The sequence below is a fragment of the Carassius gibelio genome, chromosome A19 (assembly GCF_023724105.1).
Source record: "Carassius gibelio isolate Cgi1373 ecotype wild population from Czech Republic chromosome A19, carGib1.2-hapl.c, whole genome shotgun sequence".
In the NCBI taxonomy this organism is placed as follows: Eukaryota; Metazoa; Chordata; class Actinopteri; order Cypriniformes; family Cyprinidae; genus Carassius; species Carassius gibelio.
In genome coordinates, this window is record NC_068389.1 from 23,805,779 (window position 1) to 23,827,646 (window position 21,868).

At 36.0% G+C, this 21,868-nt stretch overlaps 1 protein-coding gene across 1 annotated transcript in view; it reads left to right on the top strand.

The window, feature by feature from the left end:
* LOC127935464 (potassium channel subfamily K member 9-like) overlaps nt 1-20,859 on the top strand; it is a 43,691-nt gene extending 22,832 nt beyond the window's left edge. Inside the window, exon 2 of the mRNA XM_052533352.1 lies at nt 15,505-20,859. Within this exon, the coding sequence (XP_052389312.1) occupies nt 15,505-16,430 (926 nt within the window). The 3' untranslated portion in view covers nt 16,431-20,859. The remainder of the gene's footprint in view (nt 1-15,504) is intronic.
* Nucleotides 20,860-21,868: the final 1,009 nt, after the last annotated feature.

Below are 21,868 nucleotides of genomic sequence, written 5' to 3' on the forward strand. Positions count from 1 at the left end.
GGACCTATCAACAGGGTTTCTGCGAGTATTTATTAGTCCTTCTGCGAATTAAGGCCTCAAAAGGTCTTAAATCATAGTAGAAAGTTTAAAAAAAATTCATAGTCATGGTATTAAATGTTGCATGCATGAGGGGAGTCACATGGGACTGTCAATAAAGATGGCAGCACAGTTGTGTTTGTGTTTGTTTGAATATATTTACTTCACATTTCTATCAGAACAAGTGCCCCTGTAGAGATAAATCAATTACGTAACAGAAAAGGTGCTTTAGATCGCAGATGTCAACCTCCACATCTAAGTATTTTAAGGGGACATCACTGAGCCACATGGCAACCAGAAAGACTTCGCCAGCGCACAAATCACAGTCAAACCAGCAGGCAGACCATGATTCCAAAATTGATAACTTGTTATCCAAAATAAGATGAGCTCTACATTGCAAGGGGTAGCAAAGCATGTATAATCATTTAAAGAAGTGGTTTAGTAATTTTAGTAATTTCTCTTCCAACTTATCCTTACAATCTCTTCTACAGTCCATTTTTCCCGGGAGTCTCCCATATTTCACACCCATCTTCCTGCCCCCTCCCATTTTGTTGTTTCTCCCAGGAAACTCCCGTAATTTGTATGGCTCTACCTCATTATAAATATGAATGATCAAATCAATATATTATTCCAAGGTTGTCCAGTTGCCAGACCTCGTGTGAAATGCATCCTACTCACACAATAGAGATCATAACATTTTGAACCCATTTGTGACTTCAACCTGGCAACCCTCAACTCTTACTGTCTTGATATCTGCATAGACAGGGGAAGTTGAATCAAGGATAATAATAAATAATAATAATTCCTTACATTTATATAGTGCTTTTCTAGACACTCAAAGCGCTTACATAGTCAGAACCCAGATAACTGGTAGAAACGGCATTAGAAAGCTCAGGTGGTGCAACGGCGAAAAACTAAAACAAAATATAGCTTCAAATTTAACAACAGCTGGATGGAGGAATTGAATTTCTAATTGCAAAGCAGCATCATCAGTTCCTCCTTCCGAAGTGTCTCGAGCTGATTGTAGTATTGGACATGGTGGGGAAAATGATGTAACACAGCACAATAAATGGTTGTGTGGTCTCCTGGATTTTTGTATACACATTTTGAGAGGTATGCTCGGCAGAGAACTTCCCTCCATATGCCTGTGCCTCCTCCATTGATTGTATATAGCAGGACAAGTTATCCTTTACTTCTGAGCATGAGACATACAATGTGTGGTGTGTGAACTGGTTGAAATGCGTGTTGTCTCATGGTGAATGCATGAACTTGAGAGCCCTGATGTTAAAGGTTACGCCATTTAGATAAACGCCACTGAGACTGGCTGAAGTGATTCATACAGAGATACCTCACTCATACAAACACCTTTCAGACAGTGTCAAGTGACAAATCACATTCATGTCAATTGCCTAAAACACACAGTTAGGGTGACTCTTTAGTTCTCTGTCCTGTCTGAACACAAATGCTTTCACAGGTTCAAATGAACCTACGAGGCATAGTCACCCTTAAAGGCACAGTATATGTGTAATACTGACAGCTAACAGTTGAAATGCACTGCAGTCCAATTCAAAATATTGGAGAGCATTGTTTCTCCCGCTTCCTCCTGAGACTCGATGCTCATGCGTGTTGCCTGACTGAGGACACGGAAAAGGAATGAGCCTAATTGAGAATGAATGGTGACGAGCCTTACACAGTTGATAAGTTGATTTATCCACATTTTAATATGCCTCCAGTCATAGAGATTTTTAGGTTGGATATATCTCTGACCTAGTTCGTTTGCTAGCTTCCATGGCTGCAATACGCTGTGTTTTCCACCAACAGGCAACCCGGGGGGTGTCAAATTACTATTGCATAAATTAGCAGTGGACAGAGCTGCACAGAACAAAACAAAAACAAACATTCCGACATGGAACACACATTTCAAAAATAGAATAACTGGCTGTTGCATTGTTTTTTGGAGAAACAATTATGCGAATGTATCATGTTTCCAAAATATCTGCAAATATATTATGGCATTTTTATGCTTTAGTATTGTCAAAAAACATCAACATTCAATTTGGATAATTGTAAGTCACCAGCCTATCCCAGTTCACCAGTGTTAACTGTCGATATTGAATTGCAATGTCACTTCCAGTTGGCCGTTTTCGTAGTTGAATAATTCAATCAGAGCATGTAGACAGCGTTGTCCCTTTCTTCAGATTTCACATTACTTTTCCTCCATTCACTTGAGCATAATTTCATTTCTGAATCATTAATTTCCGTTCAATTCAGTTACACTGCACTCACTTCCAATCACACTGGAGTGTTTTGGAGGGTCCCGGAGCGCACTGGGTAGCACAGCGATGCCTGGCGTTCTCATCTCCTCCTGCGCGTAATGATTTAGCCTCTGGCCTCATTCAAATTAGCACACACTGAATGCAGTCTGACAGCACAGTACTGTTATTTCTAGACTGGATGTATCATCCTGTTACATTAGCCTGTGCATGTGTGTGTGTGTGTGTTCGTGTCTATCCCTCATTCCAAAGGCTCAGTAAAGGTTTAGTGTCATTTTGTCAGCGGCAATTACATGACCACCCAACATTCGATCATTTACACTCTAAAGCTCACTGTGAGTGAGTGTGTGTGTTTGTGTGTGCTCTTGTTTTTGTGACATATCAGAACACAACTCTGTATAATGACATGGGTATGACACAGGTATTACAAGGAGAGGGTGACTTATGAGGACATAACCCATGTCCCCATTTTTCAAAACCTTTATGAATCATACAGAATTAGTTTTTTTGAGAAAGTAAAACTGCACAAAATTTCCTGTGAGGGTTAGGGTTAGGTGTAGGGTTGGTGAAGGCTTATAGAATATACAGTTTGTACAGTATAAAAACCATTACGCCTATGGGATGTCCCCACTTTTCACAAAGAAAAAAAAAAACGTGTGCGTGTGTGTGTGTAAGAGATTTCACGCAGGTTGTTAAGTGTGTGTGGGAGTAAGAGACTTCAAGTAAAAGTTTATAATAATAAATATTTTGTAATGTTTTAAAAGAAGTCTCTTATGCTCACCAAGGCTGTATTTATTTGATCAAAATGACTAAAAAAACTGTAATACTGTGAAATTATTCTAAATATTATAAAATAGCTGTTTTTTTTATTTTTATTTAAATATATTTTAAAATGTAATGTATTCCTGTGATACATAGCTGAATGTTCAGCATCATGACTCCAGTCCAGTCTTCAGTGTCACATATTCCTTCAGAAATAATTCTAATATGCTGATTTGCTGCCCAGTTATTACAAATTATTATTGGTACTCGATATTAAAAACACATTATTACCAATGTTTTGAGCTTCAGTGGAAGTCAGACTGTCTGTAGAATCACATGACCCTTGACACATATTGACTTATTAGTATTGTAATCTGTAATCTTGAAATGTCTCTGAGATGAAATGTCCATTCCTCTCTAAGCCAAATCCTAATACTAACAGTCTTGAAGAAAGCAAACTAATAATGAATAAGGTTCTTTTAGCAGTCCTAATGAGCTATTGACATCTGGTGTCAGTACCTTCTCAACTGCGAACCACTGCTGGAATAATAGCAGCTGGAGAAGGTCAACTGTGTGTGTGTTTCCTCACACTAAATTTGATGCATTTATTTATTTATCTTTTTCATGCAAGTCTTCTGCTTCTCAAATCTTTCCTGAATGAAAGACCCCAGTAATGACACATGCATTTGCTCAGAGTAGATGTGTCTAACTGTGCCGAGAATTGCTGGCAATGAAATTCAGATTTTAATATGAACGTATTTTCTCAAATTCTTCAACACCAAATTATCTGAGCAATGTTAATCACAATAATTGTAATGTACTCTTGCTGTGTTGAAATTGTCTAACGGTTGTCTTTTTATCAAATTTATCTTTAATATATTTTTTTATTTCTCATAAAAAAATCAAGGTTAAAAAATGAACTATAGCAAAAAGATATAAACCGAGTGTTATGTAAGACCAACTTCTGAACAAGTCATCTTGGTACACTGTTCACCACAAATAATGACATATTATTTAGTTCTCGTCCATGGTGTTTTAGGAATTTATTTCTTTACAAGTTGTCCAGACCTCCTTGAGCAGCACCCTCACAGTATTGTGTGTTGTGGTTCGGTGTGTCTCGTGTGTGGTTGTAGTGATGCCGACGCTCTGTCAGAATAAAGCGCTCTTGTGTTTCACATGCTGACCTTTAGGTAATGAGTCATTGTGCTGTGTGTACTCTGTAATCTAGTGCTTCCAGCATCTCCACTACTGTCTGTGTGCTGTGCGATCTGCACTTAGCTTCTGCTGGCTGCCGCTCCATCTGTTTATCTGGAAAGAGTGAGTCAAACATTAAACCATGCAGGACCCGATTTTTATCTTTATGATGGATATTCACAAATATCAATGACTTTGTATAAAACAGCACTTTCAAAATCGAGTATGGTTAAAGTAGAGCAGAATGGAGTTCAACTGAATGGAAAACTAGGTGTGTGTCTGTATATATATATATATACTATAAGGTTTTATTGCTTGCTTCAAGTGCAAACACTCAATACATCTGCACTGCACATTTATTATCAATATGGAATCACTCTACATGGCTGCAGCAAACACAAAGACAACCACACACACACAAACATATACGCAAAGAAGAGCCTTCTAACTTTCAACTGCTTTTGAAGGCTTTTACAATGCACACACTATAGGACTGACAGCAGTGTGTTGGACATCAGATATGGTTCTCTGAAAAGCACAGCAGGTGCGTACAAACAGCGGGAATCTGATGAGAAATTAGACGCTTCAGCCCTCTGAGAGACTACATCTAAAAGGGTGACTGAGTTCATTAAATCACATGGCAGGATGACATTTGTGTGTGTTTACGTGTGAGAAAGAGAGTGTGTGTTTATGGGCAAATTCATTCATGCATGTGCGAGAGTGTGTTTGTGTCCAGATGCATTCATGCATTTGTGTGTGTGGGCAAATGAGTGTGGGATTGACTTTCCATGTGTGTGTGTGTCTGTGTGTGTGTTTGTTTTTTCATGGAGCATCATTTTACTTATGAACAAAATGGTGGACCTGGTGTAGGATTACTTTATTGCTCCGCTGTTACTAATTTTTTTTAAATTATTTTTTCGTTTTAATGCCATAAATAAGCTGTTTTTTAATAACATTATGTTTTTTGTAACCATTAACTTTGTCTCAGATATTTCTCCTAAAAGAAGACAAAATGAGTCAACAGTTGACTCATTTACTTTTGCAGGAATGTTATGAAAAACTTCAGAATTTAGAAACACAGTTTGAGACATTAGTGGCTAAACACACACTGTAAAGTTTCAGGAGTAACAACTGCATTTAAATATGGTAATGAATACCCAATTTATTTTTATTTTTTTGCATGTGGAACAGAACTAATTCTCAAAATTGTGATGATTAACACCACTATAATCATAGCAATGTTTTGCAGTATTGTGTGTCTTGTACCCTCTAATTTTGACCAAAGTAATGTAGTAATAATAATAATCATCATCATAAGATATTATAGTAACAAAAACTTATGTTAAGCAATTTGAACTAAAGCACTGTCAACAGAGGCGTTGTGTTGTTTTTCTCAGAGGTTTGCTTTGCCGAGTGCACTCTTAAAGGGATGCCATTTCCACTTATTATAAACAACGTGTATTAACCATCTTTGGGCTTGTTATTTGGTTTTGGCTCATACAGTGGTCCAGTTTATGGAGTTAATAGAGTATGAAAACTGAGAGCGAGGGTTTAAACTTTTATTTTATAAATGTTTTACCTTATAAATCTGATAGATTGGTGTATTGTTCCCAGATGAACATTATAAGAGGCTCAGATTCATAGCATGTGTATTAGGTTTGAGACGGTCCGCTCATGTAAATGATAACTGTTTGTGTGGAGCAGAATTTACTGTGAACGAAGCCACCCTGGGATGCTCGTAACCTACACGCATAGAAATAAAGCACATATTAAACCCACAGCACATATATTTATTTAATTGAATTCACAATAGCACTATACTTTATGATTTTTTAATTGTTTTAATGTAGTATAATAATAACTACGCACATCCTCAGAAAATAATTTAACATGGATTCTTGTTCGTGAAATCCGACACTTCCAGTATTTTGATAAAAGCCGGTTAATCAACACGGGTAAAATACAGTCAAGGATTATTTTAAAAGAGTACTCAAATTGAATCAAGGAATCGTGACAGCCCTAGATTTAAGTTTATTATGGACTTGTTCTTATTTTTTATTTTATTTTATTTTTTAATAGCAATATCTGGCAACACTGAGTCAAATCGTAGGTGCTTCACTGTGATTTCTTGCACTGTGCATACAGAAGAGAGACAAAGTTCTGTACACTCCTTTTTGGGAGTCAATTAGGCTGGAGAAGGCGGTTGTCACTCCCATGAACTGTGTGTGAACAGAACAGGATTAAGCACTAAAAGATGACTAGACAACTAAATTGAGCAAAATCTCTTCTGAAACTCTTGAGGAAACATGCATGCGAATACTGTGATCTCAGGAGCAGTAGACTTCATTTGCTCTTCACCATCTCAATCGATTGAGCTATTGAAGAGATTTTCTTTGCTGTTTGTTCAGTATGACAACGTGAGATGGAGATTCAGTTTAATATGTTCTTGTCTTCGGGGACAATCTGTGACTGACATTACCTTAATCAGCCCTGGAATAATCAATGATGCTGCTTGGATCTGATTGGCCAGCATAACTCGTCGTCACAGCAACAGGACATGTTTTTCACTTATTGATCAAGATGAAGCCCATTTTGATAATGGCAATAGCACTCATTAAAGTCTCACTAGGGTTATTTTAGTATTATTTATAGATTGCTACACTATTTATTAATATTTTGAATGGGCCTGTACTTCCGTATTTTAGTTCAAGCTTTATTGATTTTGTTATATGCTTTGTAATTTATACTGTTTAGATGAATTTTATTTCAGTCAGATTTTTAAATGAAGTTGACCTTTTTCATCTAATGTTTATATTTTATTTCAGCTTTATTTTAATAAATTTATTTACATTTTTAATAGTTGTAGTTTTTGTTAAAAATGACAACACTGATGCCTGGATGGGAGACCTCCTGGGAAAACTAGGTTGCTGCTGGAAGAGGTTTTAGTGCTCACCCTGTGGTCTGAGTGGGTCTAAACGCCCCACTATACTGACAAAGAGCAGCGTCTTTCGGATGAGATGTTAAACAGAGGTCCTGACTCTCTGTCAGGCCCTCTCATACAGAAGTCTGTTAGCGAAGGGAACGTGTGATGGTCACTTCACGGAAGTGATTTCTGTTTGTGATCATGTGATCTTCTGTTCAGTCACACCCTTTAAAGAACACACTTCAAAGGCTCTGCCCTTCAAAGGGAGGATGGCATAGGGATGCTCAATTCAGTTCGGAATTTGCCCTATGTTGTTTCGGTGTCTTGTTGACTATAGTTACCATGGTGAATTTTTATAAGAGCTCTCTATCATCTTTAACTCACACACACCTGTGACTGCAACCGGCCTGTGTTCTGCTGAATGAATGGCTTTGTTGCTGCAGTGATGGAATAATGAGATTATTGTATCAGAATAAGCATGATGTCTTCTAGGCAGAGCTGACGAAAAACGATTATCGGCTTCGTCAAAATGATGCCTGCCTGCCTGGAATAAAAAAACAGAGGCTGTGACAAATCTATGCTTTCTAGTGAGTAATGAAACATACATGTTTATTGAAGAACCAAAATGACCTTACCAGTGATACCTCTAAAAATAAATTCACATTGTTTGCTTTCCACCTAATATAGTTAGCTATAGTTGTTGTCAGTAACTACTAGTATCGTTGTAAACTACATCATGGTTAGGCCTTAACTTCCCATCTTCACCGCAACATGAAGTGTTAAATTATGATTGGTTAACCTGTGCATTTCCTCGGTCTGAATAACAACAGTGACTCAGCTATTGTTGTGATGTGATCGTGAATGTTATTGCATCAATTAATCAAATCTGCCAATAATGACTCATTTAAAGTAATTACTGCACAGGTTCTAAAAGTGTCAAAGCTCAATTAATTAGTGCTTGCAGTGTGTAAAATAGAAAGACAGACGACCGAGACGGTTCACAGATGCTCCGCAGAAATGTGTGACAAACAGGTAATTTTTGTGCTCTGCACACACTGAAGGAGTGTTTAAAACTTAGAAACACCTAAAAACATGCAAAGCACATGCTGTGGTGTTAGTGTTCATGAATTTGTCCCTCACTAGTTTGGTAGTAAAATGCAAATGACTCCCGGCTGTTTTTAAAATGGTTTATTTTGAATCTGAATCATTTTCACAGTTTCCCATGCGTTCCTCCCATTAGCTCAGGCTGTGTAGCGAGAAAGACCACATGCACACGCATTATGACTAAGCTCATCAACAGCCAGGACAGGAACGAAAAACCAACCATGTAAAAGATCAACCCACTGTCACAGAGAGCGATAAAAATGCTTTGAAATTCTCACGGTATCGAAGCTCTGCAAGGCTCTGCATTGACAGTAAATAAACCACCTACATGCATCAGCTCTAATCTCCTCACATCCCACTCAACAGTTCTTGCTAAAGCAAGCGTTCATCCTCGGAATGAGGAGGAGGAACGCCACCAAGGTGAATAGGGAATCACGCGAATTGAATACTATGTGTTTGTCATTTGCTGAATCAATATCACCGCATACAGTTCAGTATCTCTATGCTGTAAACACAGAGTTTATGTACTGACATCAGGACTTGCATAGACTTGAGTAATCTGACTTCTGACTTGGTAAATGGTCTGGTTCATGCTAGTCATTCAGAAGAGTGTTCAACATGCTAGCAGGTCAGCGTTTATCTTATGCAAAGGTCTCTCAATAATGCAGTTTCAATCATCTTTGCTGTTTTTGGCTACATTGACAGTGAGCAAGTGGGAGGAGAGAGTGTCCGCAATGCTTAGATGATGCAGGTGAGTCACGAAAGCTTGCATATCTCCACTGCCAGCTTGTGTTGTCATGAACAGTGATCTCGAACTCTCTTACAGTTTACACTACCAGTCAAAAATGTTTTTGAAATTAGTCTCTTACACATTTACACAGGCTATATTTATCATTGATAACAAGAAAGGTTTTTGAGCAGCAAGTCAGCATATAAGAATGATTTCTAAAGGATCATGTGACACTTACCTGGAGTAATGATGCTGAAAATTCAGCTTTGCATCACAGGAAGAAATACAATTTTACAACATATTCAAATAGAAAACTGTTATTTAAAATTGTTATAATATTTCTGTTTTTACTGTATTTTTTATGGTACAGTGTATGTTTGTGTGGAGCATGATTTGAGCACCATTTGATAGGCCTGTCACAATAACAAACTTTTGTTGTGCGATATATTGCCCCAGAAATTAATGTGATTAACAATGTTTTTGTCATTTTAAGACCATTTTATGCCTCTGAATATATAATCATAAATAATACAACTGCGTAATAATGCAAGAACTTTCAAATGTCTTTCAAACTTTTAATTCTAAAGAATATTTAGATCATGGAACTTAGGTGAAAATATTAGATACCTTAAAAAACTTTAATATTGAACAAATATTTTCTAACAAATATTTCAAAGTAACAATAAAAAAAAAAATATTGTAAGCTATGTGGAGATTTTTCCACCTACAGATTTTTTCTGGACCTTCTTTTCCCTGTGTTTTAAGGGTGCACTGTATTGCTGAAAAACATAATCCCTACTTATGAGTCAAATGTCCCTATAGACAAAGACACAACTCAAGTCATATTACCCACTAGTCAACACAGACCCAACTAGTTGCAGATGTGTGTTGAATCAGAATCAAGAAAGAGCTTTAAAGCCACAAGGATTTAAACCTTTTTTTTTGGTAGTGAAGCTTCCATATACATACAAATACAACTTTTAATATTGTATATGTAATATAGATTATATATTATATTATTAAAACATTCATGTAAGAATTTTATAGTGTGTGCATGTGTGTGTTTTTGGGTCCAGTAAGAATTTTTCTTTTTTTTTGATTTTGAAAAAGTCTCTTATGGTCACTAAGGCTGCATTTATTTGAACAAAAATACAGTAAAACATTAATATAATGAAATACAAAAATTTACAAGGCTCGAAATCGCGACCATTTAAGTTGCATATGCTCCCTAAATTTAATGTGCGCAACCTCAAAATATATTTGGGAGCATTTGTGCAAGTACAAATAATTGTTAAGGTGCGACGTGTTTTAATTTCTTTATAAAATATTTACTAATTACTGCACAGTATGTGCCGTTCTATTACATAATCAATTAAACTTCATCTTTAATTTTTACATTTAAAGCAGATTTTAGGCTGGTTAATATTAGCCATCAATCACTCCCTTTCCTGGCGCACCATTGTCACATGACAGGGAACTAACTAGCACCGAAAATGTAAAGAGATGAAGATAGAAGATGAAAAGAACACTGTTACACAGGGCTGAACATTAACACTTGAGTTTTTATATTTATAACATGTGATACATTAACGTAACATTACATGACCAAAAGTGCAGTTTTCCCGAATATCCTGAATAAAACCATCACGATTTAAAATGTGACACTGATTTCATACAATAGTTCAATAAACTGTAAAAAATACTTAAAATTAAATCACATTTTAAACATAATATTTTGTGTGTGTGTGTGTGTGTGTTTTCAACAGAAAAAAATTGTTCCAAACTTAAATCACAGCAGAACTATGGCACATTTCACGAGAACACAGACCCTGCCAAAATGGAACACTTTATGTGCACTTGCGGTCTTATGGACTTACTATGGCCACCGCGTGCATGCGTCCATTAAGTCCACAAGAACGTAGGGTGCCATTGTGCCACTTTAGTGTTCAGAAGGGTGCTCGCAAGCCTCCCCTTTGTGCGCTCAGTGTGAACCTCTGCCGAGCCCTTAGCAGACTTCTACCCAACATTTAAAGTGACATTACGTCAAAAAAGTGCAGACTCAGAGGAAGACTGTGAGGGTTTAGGGTGCCATTTGGGACAGGGCCACAGTCATGTATTCATTACTTAATGATTATTTGTTTTGAACAAATCGGTTGAGTCAAAGAATCAATAACCCATTCATTAACAAGTTGCTTGAATGAATCCATCTGAACGAATCATTTGAATTAATGACTCAGTGACTCACTCATTAAGACGGTCAGACGATCACTTGCTGTTGGTTTAGTTTCATGTTTAAAAATATAATTTAAAAATATAATAATTTCCATTCATTTTATATATATATATATATATATATATATATATATATATATATATATATATATATATATATATATATATATATATATATAGACACACACACACACACACACACAATTTTAAGTATTTAAAATGAAAGATTTAAAAAGATTTAAAAAGATTAGTGGAAAAAAAAAGTCCTTTTATAAAGGTAAAAAAAAAATACAAATAAAAAATGCTCTGGGGTAAATATAACAAATATGCAGACTTAAATGTCAAAACTGATAGAACAGTGATGAGAATATTGCTTCAGAATTAATAACATTTACAACACAAAAATCCAATGTTTTCTGGGTAAGAGACTTTTTACTTGGAAAAGTGGATGACAAGGTTTGATGTCGAGCCCTGTATGTGTGTGTGTTGTGTGTGTTGTGTATACACTTTTTAGTTGTGGTGCTCTTACATTTTTGCTGGTGATCCTAGTCCTTTGGAGTTGGGAGTGCTACTAAGTAAAAGCTCTGAATTTAGACTTTTTTTTTATTTTAATATATTTTTTATTTAAATAGTGAATAGAAAGTTCAATAAAAGAGCATTTGAAATAGAAATCATTTGTAACATTGTCTTTATTGTCAATATCACTATACTGCCTTTATCAAATCAATACATCCTTGCTATGAGTATTAACTTATTAAATATTAGCCTAATATATAAATCTTATATAGAGAGCGAATAAAAGGTTTTTCTCTAGGTAGCTCTTTTTGATAAAGCAAAGGCCTGAGCTTTTCAAAAGTATGCTGTTAAAAACACAGAGTTATTGAATTATAGACAGCTCCACAATGTTTCATCTTTAATGTGCAACTGTATTGAATCTATTTTTGTCTTCAGATATAATTCATTTATGCAGCAAATTCTATCCAAGTGCACTTCGACCTTTCATCCTATTGGCCCCAGTCATATTCTCCTTCAGTATTCCAGCACAGCAGAGAGTAATAACATGAAATTTACACTCCCATATTTCCAATGCATGTCCATGTGTGTGCACATGAGGTCAAAACATCAACTCCGACACAGTAAGTACCCAATGAAAAAGAAAAGAAAACTCTCCCTGGTGCCGCTTGCAAATCAAATTGATCAGGCTCGACTTCTATAAATAGAATCCACAGCCGCACACTCGAGTGGGCAGGTGGCCTTCAGGGGAACTGGGAGATCAATCCTTACAAGTCCAAAAGATCTGTAAAAGCCAGTTAAGTTCGCACAAGTGCTCGGCAGGATTTGAGCCATGTGGCCATGATGTATTGAGGTAATGAATGCATGTGTTTGTGGGTGTCGAGCACTGAGGCGTGGGCCGTCCAGTGGGCGTTCAGAAGGTTTTCAAGAGGCTAGATGTCAATGGGATGCATTCTCATTAAAACTGCTACTATTTCTGTAGAGATAGAATTAATTATCTTTTTTTATATATAAGGATCGTTACATTTAAATGTATTTTCCATAGTTTGATCTAACAGTGTGATTGCAATTCCAGAAGTTCTGAAGTTGAGTATTGAGTACTGTATAAAGCGTTATACAAATAAAGGTGACTTGACTTGAGTAAATTATCTTTTAGACACAATATTTTCTGTGGTATTGACTGAATTGGTTTAGTGAATGATTCATTGATTGATTGAAGAAGTGGTACTACTACTTACCTTGGTTTTAATTCACAGTTTTGTACGGTTTTAAGTACATTATGGGGGAAAAATGTAAATTGCTTATTTTTTTTCTTTTTTATTTAACAGGTGTTTAATGGACAAATTGTGACTCTATCTTTAAATAAATTCAATACAGCCTTTATTTCCATTGAAATTTCCTTAAAGGATAAAAAAATCTACCTCAGTTAATAGAGAGCCCTATTACTTGCACATAATATTAAAGGCTACAATTAATAACAGAGCCCATATAATTTAATTAAATTGCTATTTATTTTAATATATAATAATCAATACTCATGGCCGGGGGAAAAAGTAATTGCACAGAAGGCAGTTTTTACATTAATGTCTAAATTATTTTTCTATTCCAATTCTTTCTTAAAATATATGTATTTACACATTTATTTAACATACAATGAATAATTAAAACACCACTTAGAGGTTAAGTAAAATATAATGAATATAAGCTAAAACAGTGCATATATTTGGTTAAATGCTATTCTAGAGTTCATTCTCTAGGGAACTAACGAGCTGTGGACACTGAATGACTTGTCTGAGGTAAATGTAACATTACGTGATTTTGTTAATGTCATGTGACTTTTTAACAAGCTGTCCTTTCTCAGTTAAATCATTGATTGACCGATTACATGACACATGAAATGTTTGTTTAGTGCATGCTATAACTAGAAGTACTGTGTTTACTCTCGTTCCATTTGAACTGAGGCACCTATACAGCGATCTGTTATGTTAAAACAGCATTGGTCTTTGGATTTCTTGGTAAAATTGTCTATATGAGATGTCTTTATTAGATGCACCTAGTGAAGTTTTATTCATGCATCAACTTTAACTTCAAAGGCATAAACTAAAAGATCAATAAAATATTGTTATATAAGAATCAATATCGCTGCACTTGTTCAGTACACATGCGTATATATATATTAATACATACAGTATGTGTATGTGTGTATATGTATGTGTGTGTGTATACATTTTTACAAGTGCCTTAAACTTTGCACAGTACTGTAGCTTTGCAGGTTTCTTAAGCTTTTTGGAGACATTGCCACAATTCAGGATTTCATCTGTCTCTGTTTGTTCTGTTTCTTCATGTTATTCCAGACAGACTGATGATGGTGAGATCAGATCTCTGTGGAGCACTGGCTGCTGTCAGACTCCTTTTGCAAACAAAAATATCACTGGATTATTACATTTAATGTCAAAAATAATGTTTGGAAATGTAACCTGATATTTCCTACTGACACACTACAGTAAAACATAGAAGTAATCTTGAATCTACTGTAATATAATTAACTTTACTTAATTAACTTAGCTTTCAGTTACATTTGATTGTCCATTAATGAAAAATGATCTGCTAACTGCTGAAACTAACCAGCCAAACAATGAGCACCTGCTATAAACAGCACAAAAGAGATACAAGCTGCTCCAATTTTAAATGTTTTTGGCAGTCAAACATTTCTCTTTGTCATTGTTCAGGATTTTTGACTTATCTATGGTAGGTGTTTTTTTTTTTTTTTTTTTTTTTTTTTTTTTTTTACAAGGCTTTTAATTAAAGGGACAGTGTGAAGTCTAGTGTAAGTTAGCAAAACAACAGAAATTGCTTACTGCTACTTAAAGCAAGCCTGTTAAAAAATGTTTAAACCACTTTGTGTTGAGCTACTACCACACAAACACATACACTAGTGTAGCTAAAGCTAAATGATACGTTCTTAGTGCTAATGAATACTTGCCTTGGCATAGTGAAGTTGGATTTCATACATTTTTACTATAGTCTTTTCACTTATTTTCTTGCTCATCAGCAAAGATTGTATTAGAAAGGCTCTCTGGCTTTGATGTGAGTCAGCAAATTTAGGCTTTTTTTACTTCCAGATAAAGTCTAATTATGCTAAAAGCTTTACTGGCTCTACCAGCCTTTCTTCTTCTTTTATTTTCTAAACATGTAACACCTACTTTCCTGTCTCGCCCCCTAAGAAGTGGGCCAAGGGGGCAAGAGAGGAAACCTGACACTAATTAGACACCCCCTCCAATCTCTGAGCAGAGAATAAGATCAAAGAGGCACCTGGTTTGTGTGTCCTATAGTCAGTGTTTTGGTTAAGATGGTGCGTGACTCAGCTCATATTTCCTGCCGGATTGCATTCGCAGGCGAAGCCAAAATTTGGTCAACTTTAACTTTTTGGAAATTTAACGATTGGCTTCTTAAAATTTGGTGAAGATGAAAGAAGTTATAGAAATTTGCTGGTCACCAGAGTACAATTAGATTAAAGGGTGTGAGCACACCATGTTTATAATTTCTGCTTGCCTATATGGGATGTGTTTTTGATCAAAAAAAGATTTTATATTTATTATCAATTTTTCTTCCCTGGAAAACGGGCTAATTAAAAACCCATGTGTTGTTTTAACACCTGCAACATCTTCAACCAGCAGCACACTCAGTTTTGTTGTTTGTTGTCCTCTTTCATCTGATTTCGCCTCTTTGGTCCTCAGGTTATGGTCATGCGGCTCCAGGTACAGATGCTGGAAAGGCGTTCTGCATGTTTTACGCAGTGCTTGGGATCCCTCTGACACTGGTGATGTTCCAAAGCCTTGGAGAGAGAATGAACACCTTCGTCAAGTACATGCTGAAGCGCATCAAAAAGTGCTGTGGGATGCGCATCACAGAAGTCTCAATGGAGAACATGGTCACCGTGGGCTTCTTTTCCTGCATGGGAACGCTCTGCATTGGCGCGGCAGCTTTCTCCCATTACGAGGACTGGAGTTTCTTTCAGTCCTATTACTATTGTTTCATAACGCTCACCACCATCGGGTTCGGGGACTTTGTGGCCCTGCAGAAGAACAAAGCTTTGCAGAGAAAGCCACTTTATGTGGCGTTCAGCTTCATGTACATCCTAGTTGGCCTGACGGTCATCGGGGCCTTTCTAAACCTGGTGGTCCTTCGTTTCCTGACCATGAACAGCGAGGACGAGCGGCGGGATGCCGAGGAGAGAGCTTCCCTGGTGGGTAACCGCAGTAGCATGATCATCCACATCCAGGAGGACACGCTCCAGAGGAGTCGAAGGAGACGAGAACAGCAGCAGCAGCGCTACAGATCCGAGGTCAATGATCTCCAGTCCATTTGCTCCTGCATGCACTACCATTCGCACGAGTTCGGGAGCTCAGTTGGCCTCGGGTTGGGAATGGGAGGAGGAGGATGCAGCGGCGGTGGCGCATTTCAGCACCAGAACTCGTTCGGCTCACAGTTGAGCCCCCATCAGTACCATCACTACCACTCAACGGTATCCTACCGCATAGAGGAGATCTCGCCGAGCACCCTGAAAAACAGCTTCCTTCCCTCCCCCATTAGCTCTGTCTCACCCGGGCTTCACAGCTTCACGGAAAACCTCCGGCTGATGAGAAGACGCAAGTCCATCTGAGGACCAACGGCAAATGCTCTACACACATATCCAATGCTGCTGCTCTACCAAACCTCATTCTGGCACTTTTTTCGTCATTATCAGGCTCTTGCGAGATGACGTCAGACCAGCAGGACATTTTATCGCTCGGTGGATATATTGGAACTTTGTTAAAAAGCATGAAGCATGGATGTCTATTTTTGCAGAAAACATCGCCTGGGCCTTCTTCGCCCTTTTGAGCAGCACCTCAGTGGATTTGGATATAATAATACTACCCTGATATCTTATCAGATGATGCACACTTGTGTTTTGAATTATACAGAGGGAGATATATATATATACATATACATATAATTTTTTAAGGGACGTGTGAAAATGTGCATTTTATCAAATGGTGAGCAGCCTCTGGTTCTTTCTTGAGATTCAAGTGCCACAACACCGAAGGAGAAATAATGATAAAACTGATTTGAAAAGGACTACACAGTATCAGGTATTGTTTTCTATAAGCAATTCTATTTAAGAAAAATAAGACATTGATTCACATCATGCCAAAATATTGTTGCCAACCATAGCATGTGCACTAGTTGTCGTTTGATGTACGTCATTGTTTCTGTTAAACCTTTTTATTTTCCGTTTCTGTTCGTTTAATTTCGATCTAAGGTTTTCTGTAAATTAAACATGTATGTAGACTTTCCAAGTGCGTTATATTTAGAGGTGACAGATGAGAGACAGCATAAGTCGATTGTGAGAGGAGAATAATTGCATGTGCTTTGTTCAAACTGGTATGTGTATGCTGTCACGAAGCAAAGCGATAGCACTGGATCCAATATTAAAAGCAAATAATCCTTTAAAAAGTATTTTTTGAAATGAAAGTCGAACTAAACAGCAACTAAAACAGGGCCTCACAAATGGGAACGTAGCGGCATTGAAGATGATTGTTATTCATCGTTATTTATATAAACAGCACGACTATTATTCCATTGTGAACAATCAATGTATAATGTATGCTAACCCTAGCAATGATTGCTTTTCTCTCGGCCATAACCATGGCATTTATTTGAATGAGACTTATTTAAATGCATCAATAAAGACAGTTATTTATGTATTTCACACTTTTATGATGTCTTCAGAGGATGCCCTGCAAATGAGATGGTACCTCATAGGCCTAAAAATTGCTCTGATGTTGATGGAAAAGCATAGTTGCTCCTCTTTTAGGAGCGGTGTGGATGTAATCAACAGCTCCCTTTCTCTGCTTGTGGTAGAGAGTGTTTTTGTCCACTAACCAAATTGCATTTCTGATATAACAGCAACCATGTCACTTTTTGGTTTTAAACTGAACTTGTTTTGTTTTTTACTATTTTACTATGTCTTACTGTATCCTGGATATAAAATCGCAGTATTTGTGTTACAGTTAGGATCATCCAATAAACCAGAGTTGGAGTCAAGACCTGACCCACTACAAGACCCAGACCAAGACTTGACACATTAAGGCCCAAATCCAGACCAATGCCTGTCCAAGTATGAGAGAAGATGCTGAATTAATTGCAGCATTCACATTGTACAGTGGCTAAAAAGCCGTTCAAAGCCATAGGCATTTTACTAATTTTCTGTAATCATGAAGACACCATGTTGAATTTGGCTGAGTTATCATCTTTAGTTCATAAGTGGACCCTTTTCTTCACCCTAAACCAATATTAAATCTGGAACTAGATGGAGCAATGTGGTCTTGATAGGTCTTCAAGACTTCAACTCTGACACTTACTAACCAATAAAATGACATTGCAAATAATAGCTTAAGGATTTTTTTTATGGATGTAGAAGGCTGCATTAATTTTCACTTTTTGGTTTTCCTTGATAAGATTAGATGTCCATTTCATTTCGCCAGTTTTAATTGAGAGTTGGTCTGTAATTTTACCTCTGTGGCAAAATAAATCAGAAGCAGTCAGGGTGGTGAAGTTTTCATCTAAAATTCAAGATTCTTAGGCAGATGGCCAATTATAAATTAGATCAAATGTGACACAGATAGCATGATTCAGGTTTGGACTGGACTCTTGCCGATGTTTTCTTGAAAAATAAATCTCAAGTAATTGTCTTGATTTGGATCACTGAGGTATGCAAAGCCCAAAGTGCCAGCTAAAGTAATTTGGTTTCAGACAAGACTAATTAATGAGAGAAATTCCTGAGGGTCTCCAGTGCTACCGTGCACTCTTTTAACCAATTCCCGAGGCTGCCAGCGGGAAGCGGTTCCAGGCTCAAACAGCTCACCCGTCTAATACCAATCAAATTGACGTCTGACATTCTGGATTTCACAGCATATCTTGCAGCACTCATGTAAATGTATGTAAATCGCTACCATTTTATAATATTGTACAGTGCATATATTGTAAGTAGTTATATCCTTGACAAATTACAAAGACATATTTTAAACTCAGATGCATTCCCATTTTTACAGCATTCAGCATACTGTATGTGCCTTAAAGGGGTATCTTTCAAATGTGGAGTTTGTATTTCATTAAGGCACATACTCCAATTCATATTCAGATATAGAAGCAAACAAATTAAAATAGTTTTCAAAGCAAAAGCTCCCCCATGAATTCCCATGGACAACATTAAATCAAATAAAACCAAAGCAACTAATCCTCACGAATGCCGCTGCCACCCAAACAATGCACAAACATGTATTTTAGTGTAAACACTGTCTGAAATGTGTCCACTGTTTCACTAACACAACAAAAAAGCTTTATTTTCCACTTTTTATTTGTTGTCACTTTAACCTATGTACGTACATGATGGCTCCTGGGGTAATAACATGTATTTTACATCAATAAATTGTACTTGCATTCTATATGTAATAACCTGGTAAGAAATACACAGACAGATGAGCTTGTATGTATGGACTTGAAGAAATGTAATAACTTTATGATTGGCAATAGATCCACTGTTGTGGAGGGGCATTGACAAATCAGGTGTATCAAAATACATTACCTAATTTATAAGATGAGATAAATATACACATTCCATTTAATCATAATATTAATTATTAAATAGCAAATTGTTATTGATATTATAGGGTGACAGGAGTTAAAGGGATAGTTGACACTAAAATGGAAAAATTAGTTTTGATTATCAGAGTTTGTTTCATCATAGATTTGGAGAAATGTATGAAATGTATCAGCAATGGATCCTCAGCAGTGAATGGGTGCCGTCAGAATGAGAGTCCAAACAGCTGATAAAAACATCACAATAATCCACAAGTAATCCACACCACTCCAGTCCATCAGTTAACATCTTGTGAAGTGAAAAGCTGCATGTAAGAAACAAATCCAACATGTTTAAACTTTCAACCATCACTTCTGGCCAAAACAGAGGTCCATAATCCATAATAACGCTTCCTCCAATGAAAAAGTCCATCTCCTGTTGTTCTCCGACATCAAAATCCACCGACATATTTGTTTAGAATTGTTTTGGACTGTTTTCTCCCATAAACGTTGCTTGATTTGTGCATATTTCTCTCCTGTTTCTACTTTTTCACTGCAGGAAGCAATAATAAGAATAGAGAACTTGTATTTTAGCTGGAAGCTACGCTGGTTTGCAATTAAACATGTCTTAATGAATTTATTACAAACATTCAGCTTTTCACTTCACATGACGTAAATTGATGGACTGGACTCTGGAGTGAATTACTTGTAGATTATTGTGATGTTTTCGTCTGCTTTATCAGCATCTCACTCTGACGGCACCCGTTCACTGCAGAGGATCCATTGGTGAGCAAGTGATGTAATGCTAAATTTCTCCAAATCTGTTCGGAATAAACTCATCCATATATTGATTTTCAGCAAATATTCACTATTGGGTAAACTATTCCTTTGATATATATATATATATATATATATCTATATCTATATATATATATATAGAGATATATATATACTCGATACATTCACAGTGTTACAGCTAGCCTCAGTCTCCCCTACATACTGTATAATTGAATTGTCTATTGCAAATTTGCATTTCTATCATCTATCAGCAGAAAAACAATTGTTTTGACCAGCACTTTTTCATTTGTTTACTCTCAGCTACTATATTTTTGTCTTAATGCTACAGGAATATTGCACTATTAATTCTGTCTGTCCACCCACAGCAGTGTGATTCCTGCTGCTGTTTAACTCTGATTATTCACAATCATCACCACATGTTGCTTTGCAATTATTTCTACAATAAACTCTTTCTGCAATAGAATGCATTATCAACTGCATCAAATAATCTGTGTGACCCTGTCCGACTAAAGAAGGGGATCTGTCATGATACGGATTCAAACTGTCAGAACAACATACTGTTTATTGTTTTTGCCTTTATTGAGAAAACTTGCAACGAGCATTTCAATTTGTTTGTTTGTCTTATTTGTTGTGTGTGCATGACATAGTGTGGCCGGCTGAAATCTTCATATGACTTGGGGTGAATTAAAAATTTGAATAAAAAAAAAAAAAAAGTCAATTTCAATCTTCTCTTATCGAGTGCTCTCTGATTGGCTGAGTTTCTGTGTCATTTGACAATTTGCATAAACACATACATTAGCTTTACTGGTGATGGTAAGTGTTTCTAATGTATATATGCACATATATTTTATGTACTGCAAATAGTGTTATTTTAGTATAATTGAGAACATATATTTTTTTTCATATTATGAATTAGATTTTATTTTTGTATTTTCCATTTTAATTTTAAAGGTTTAATTTTGTTGTCTTTTGTCATTTTTAATGTCTACATTATATACAGTTTTTATTCATTTTTATTTCAGATTTAGTTTGTTGTTTTGGTACATCAATTAAAACTGTTGCAAGTAAAAGCTCCTAGCTGAACTAAATTGAAGGTTTTTAACATTTTATTTTAATTATCAGTTCATATTTATTTCAAAACAAACACAATATTTATATATATATATATATATATATATATATATATATATATATATATATATATATATATATATATATATATAACTAGATTCATCAGTGTTATTGTAGTATCTCTGAGATTCTATTTAAATATTTTGAATCAGTTTTAATTAAAATTTAAAGTTTGTGCATTTACCCTCTATTTTTTAAAAATGTCTTTATAGTTTTTTCTTCAGATTTAGTTATTAGACATTAGACAATTAAAATGAGAAATGTTGTTTAATATAAATATATATATATTTAAATCCTATTTTTTTTGTTAGTGTTTAATTTAATAATAATAATAAAGAAAAGTATTTTCACGGTTTCAGTTTTTAGTCAATAGTAACTGCTTAGCACTTGGACTTACCAACACAATCACTATTCACATCTGTGTGCATGACTTTTTGACAGTTACTGTTTGCAAATAACCATGTTGCCAAACTCTTTTTCTGTTTCTAGTGCTGTCAATAAGAGTGCGCCAAGAGTGTGTTCTCTCTGGACCCAAAATTAGACTGGTTTCTC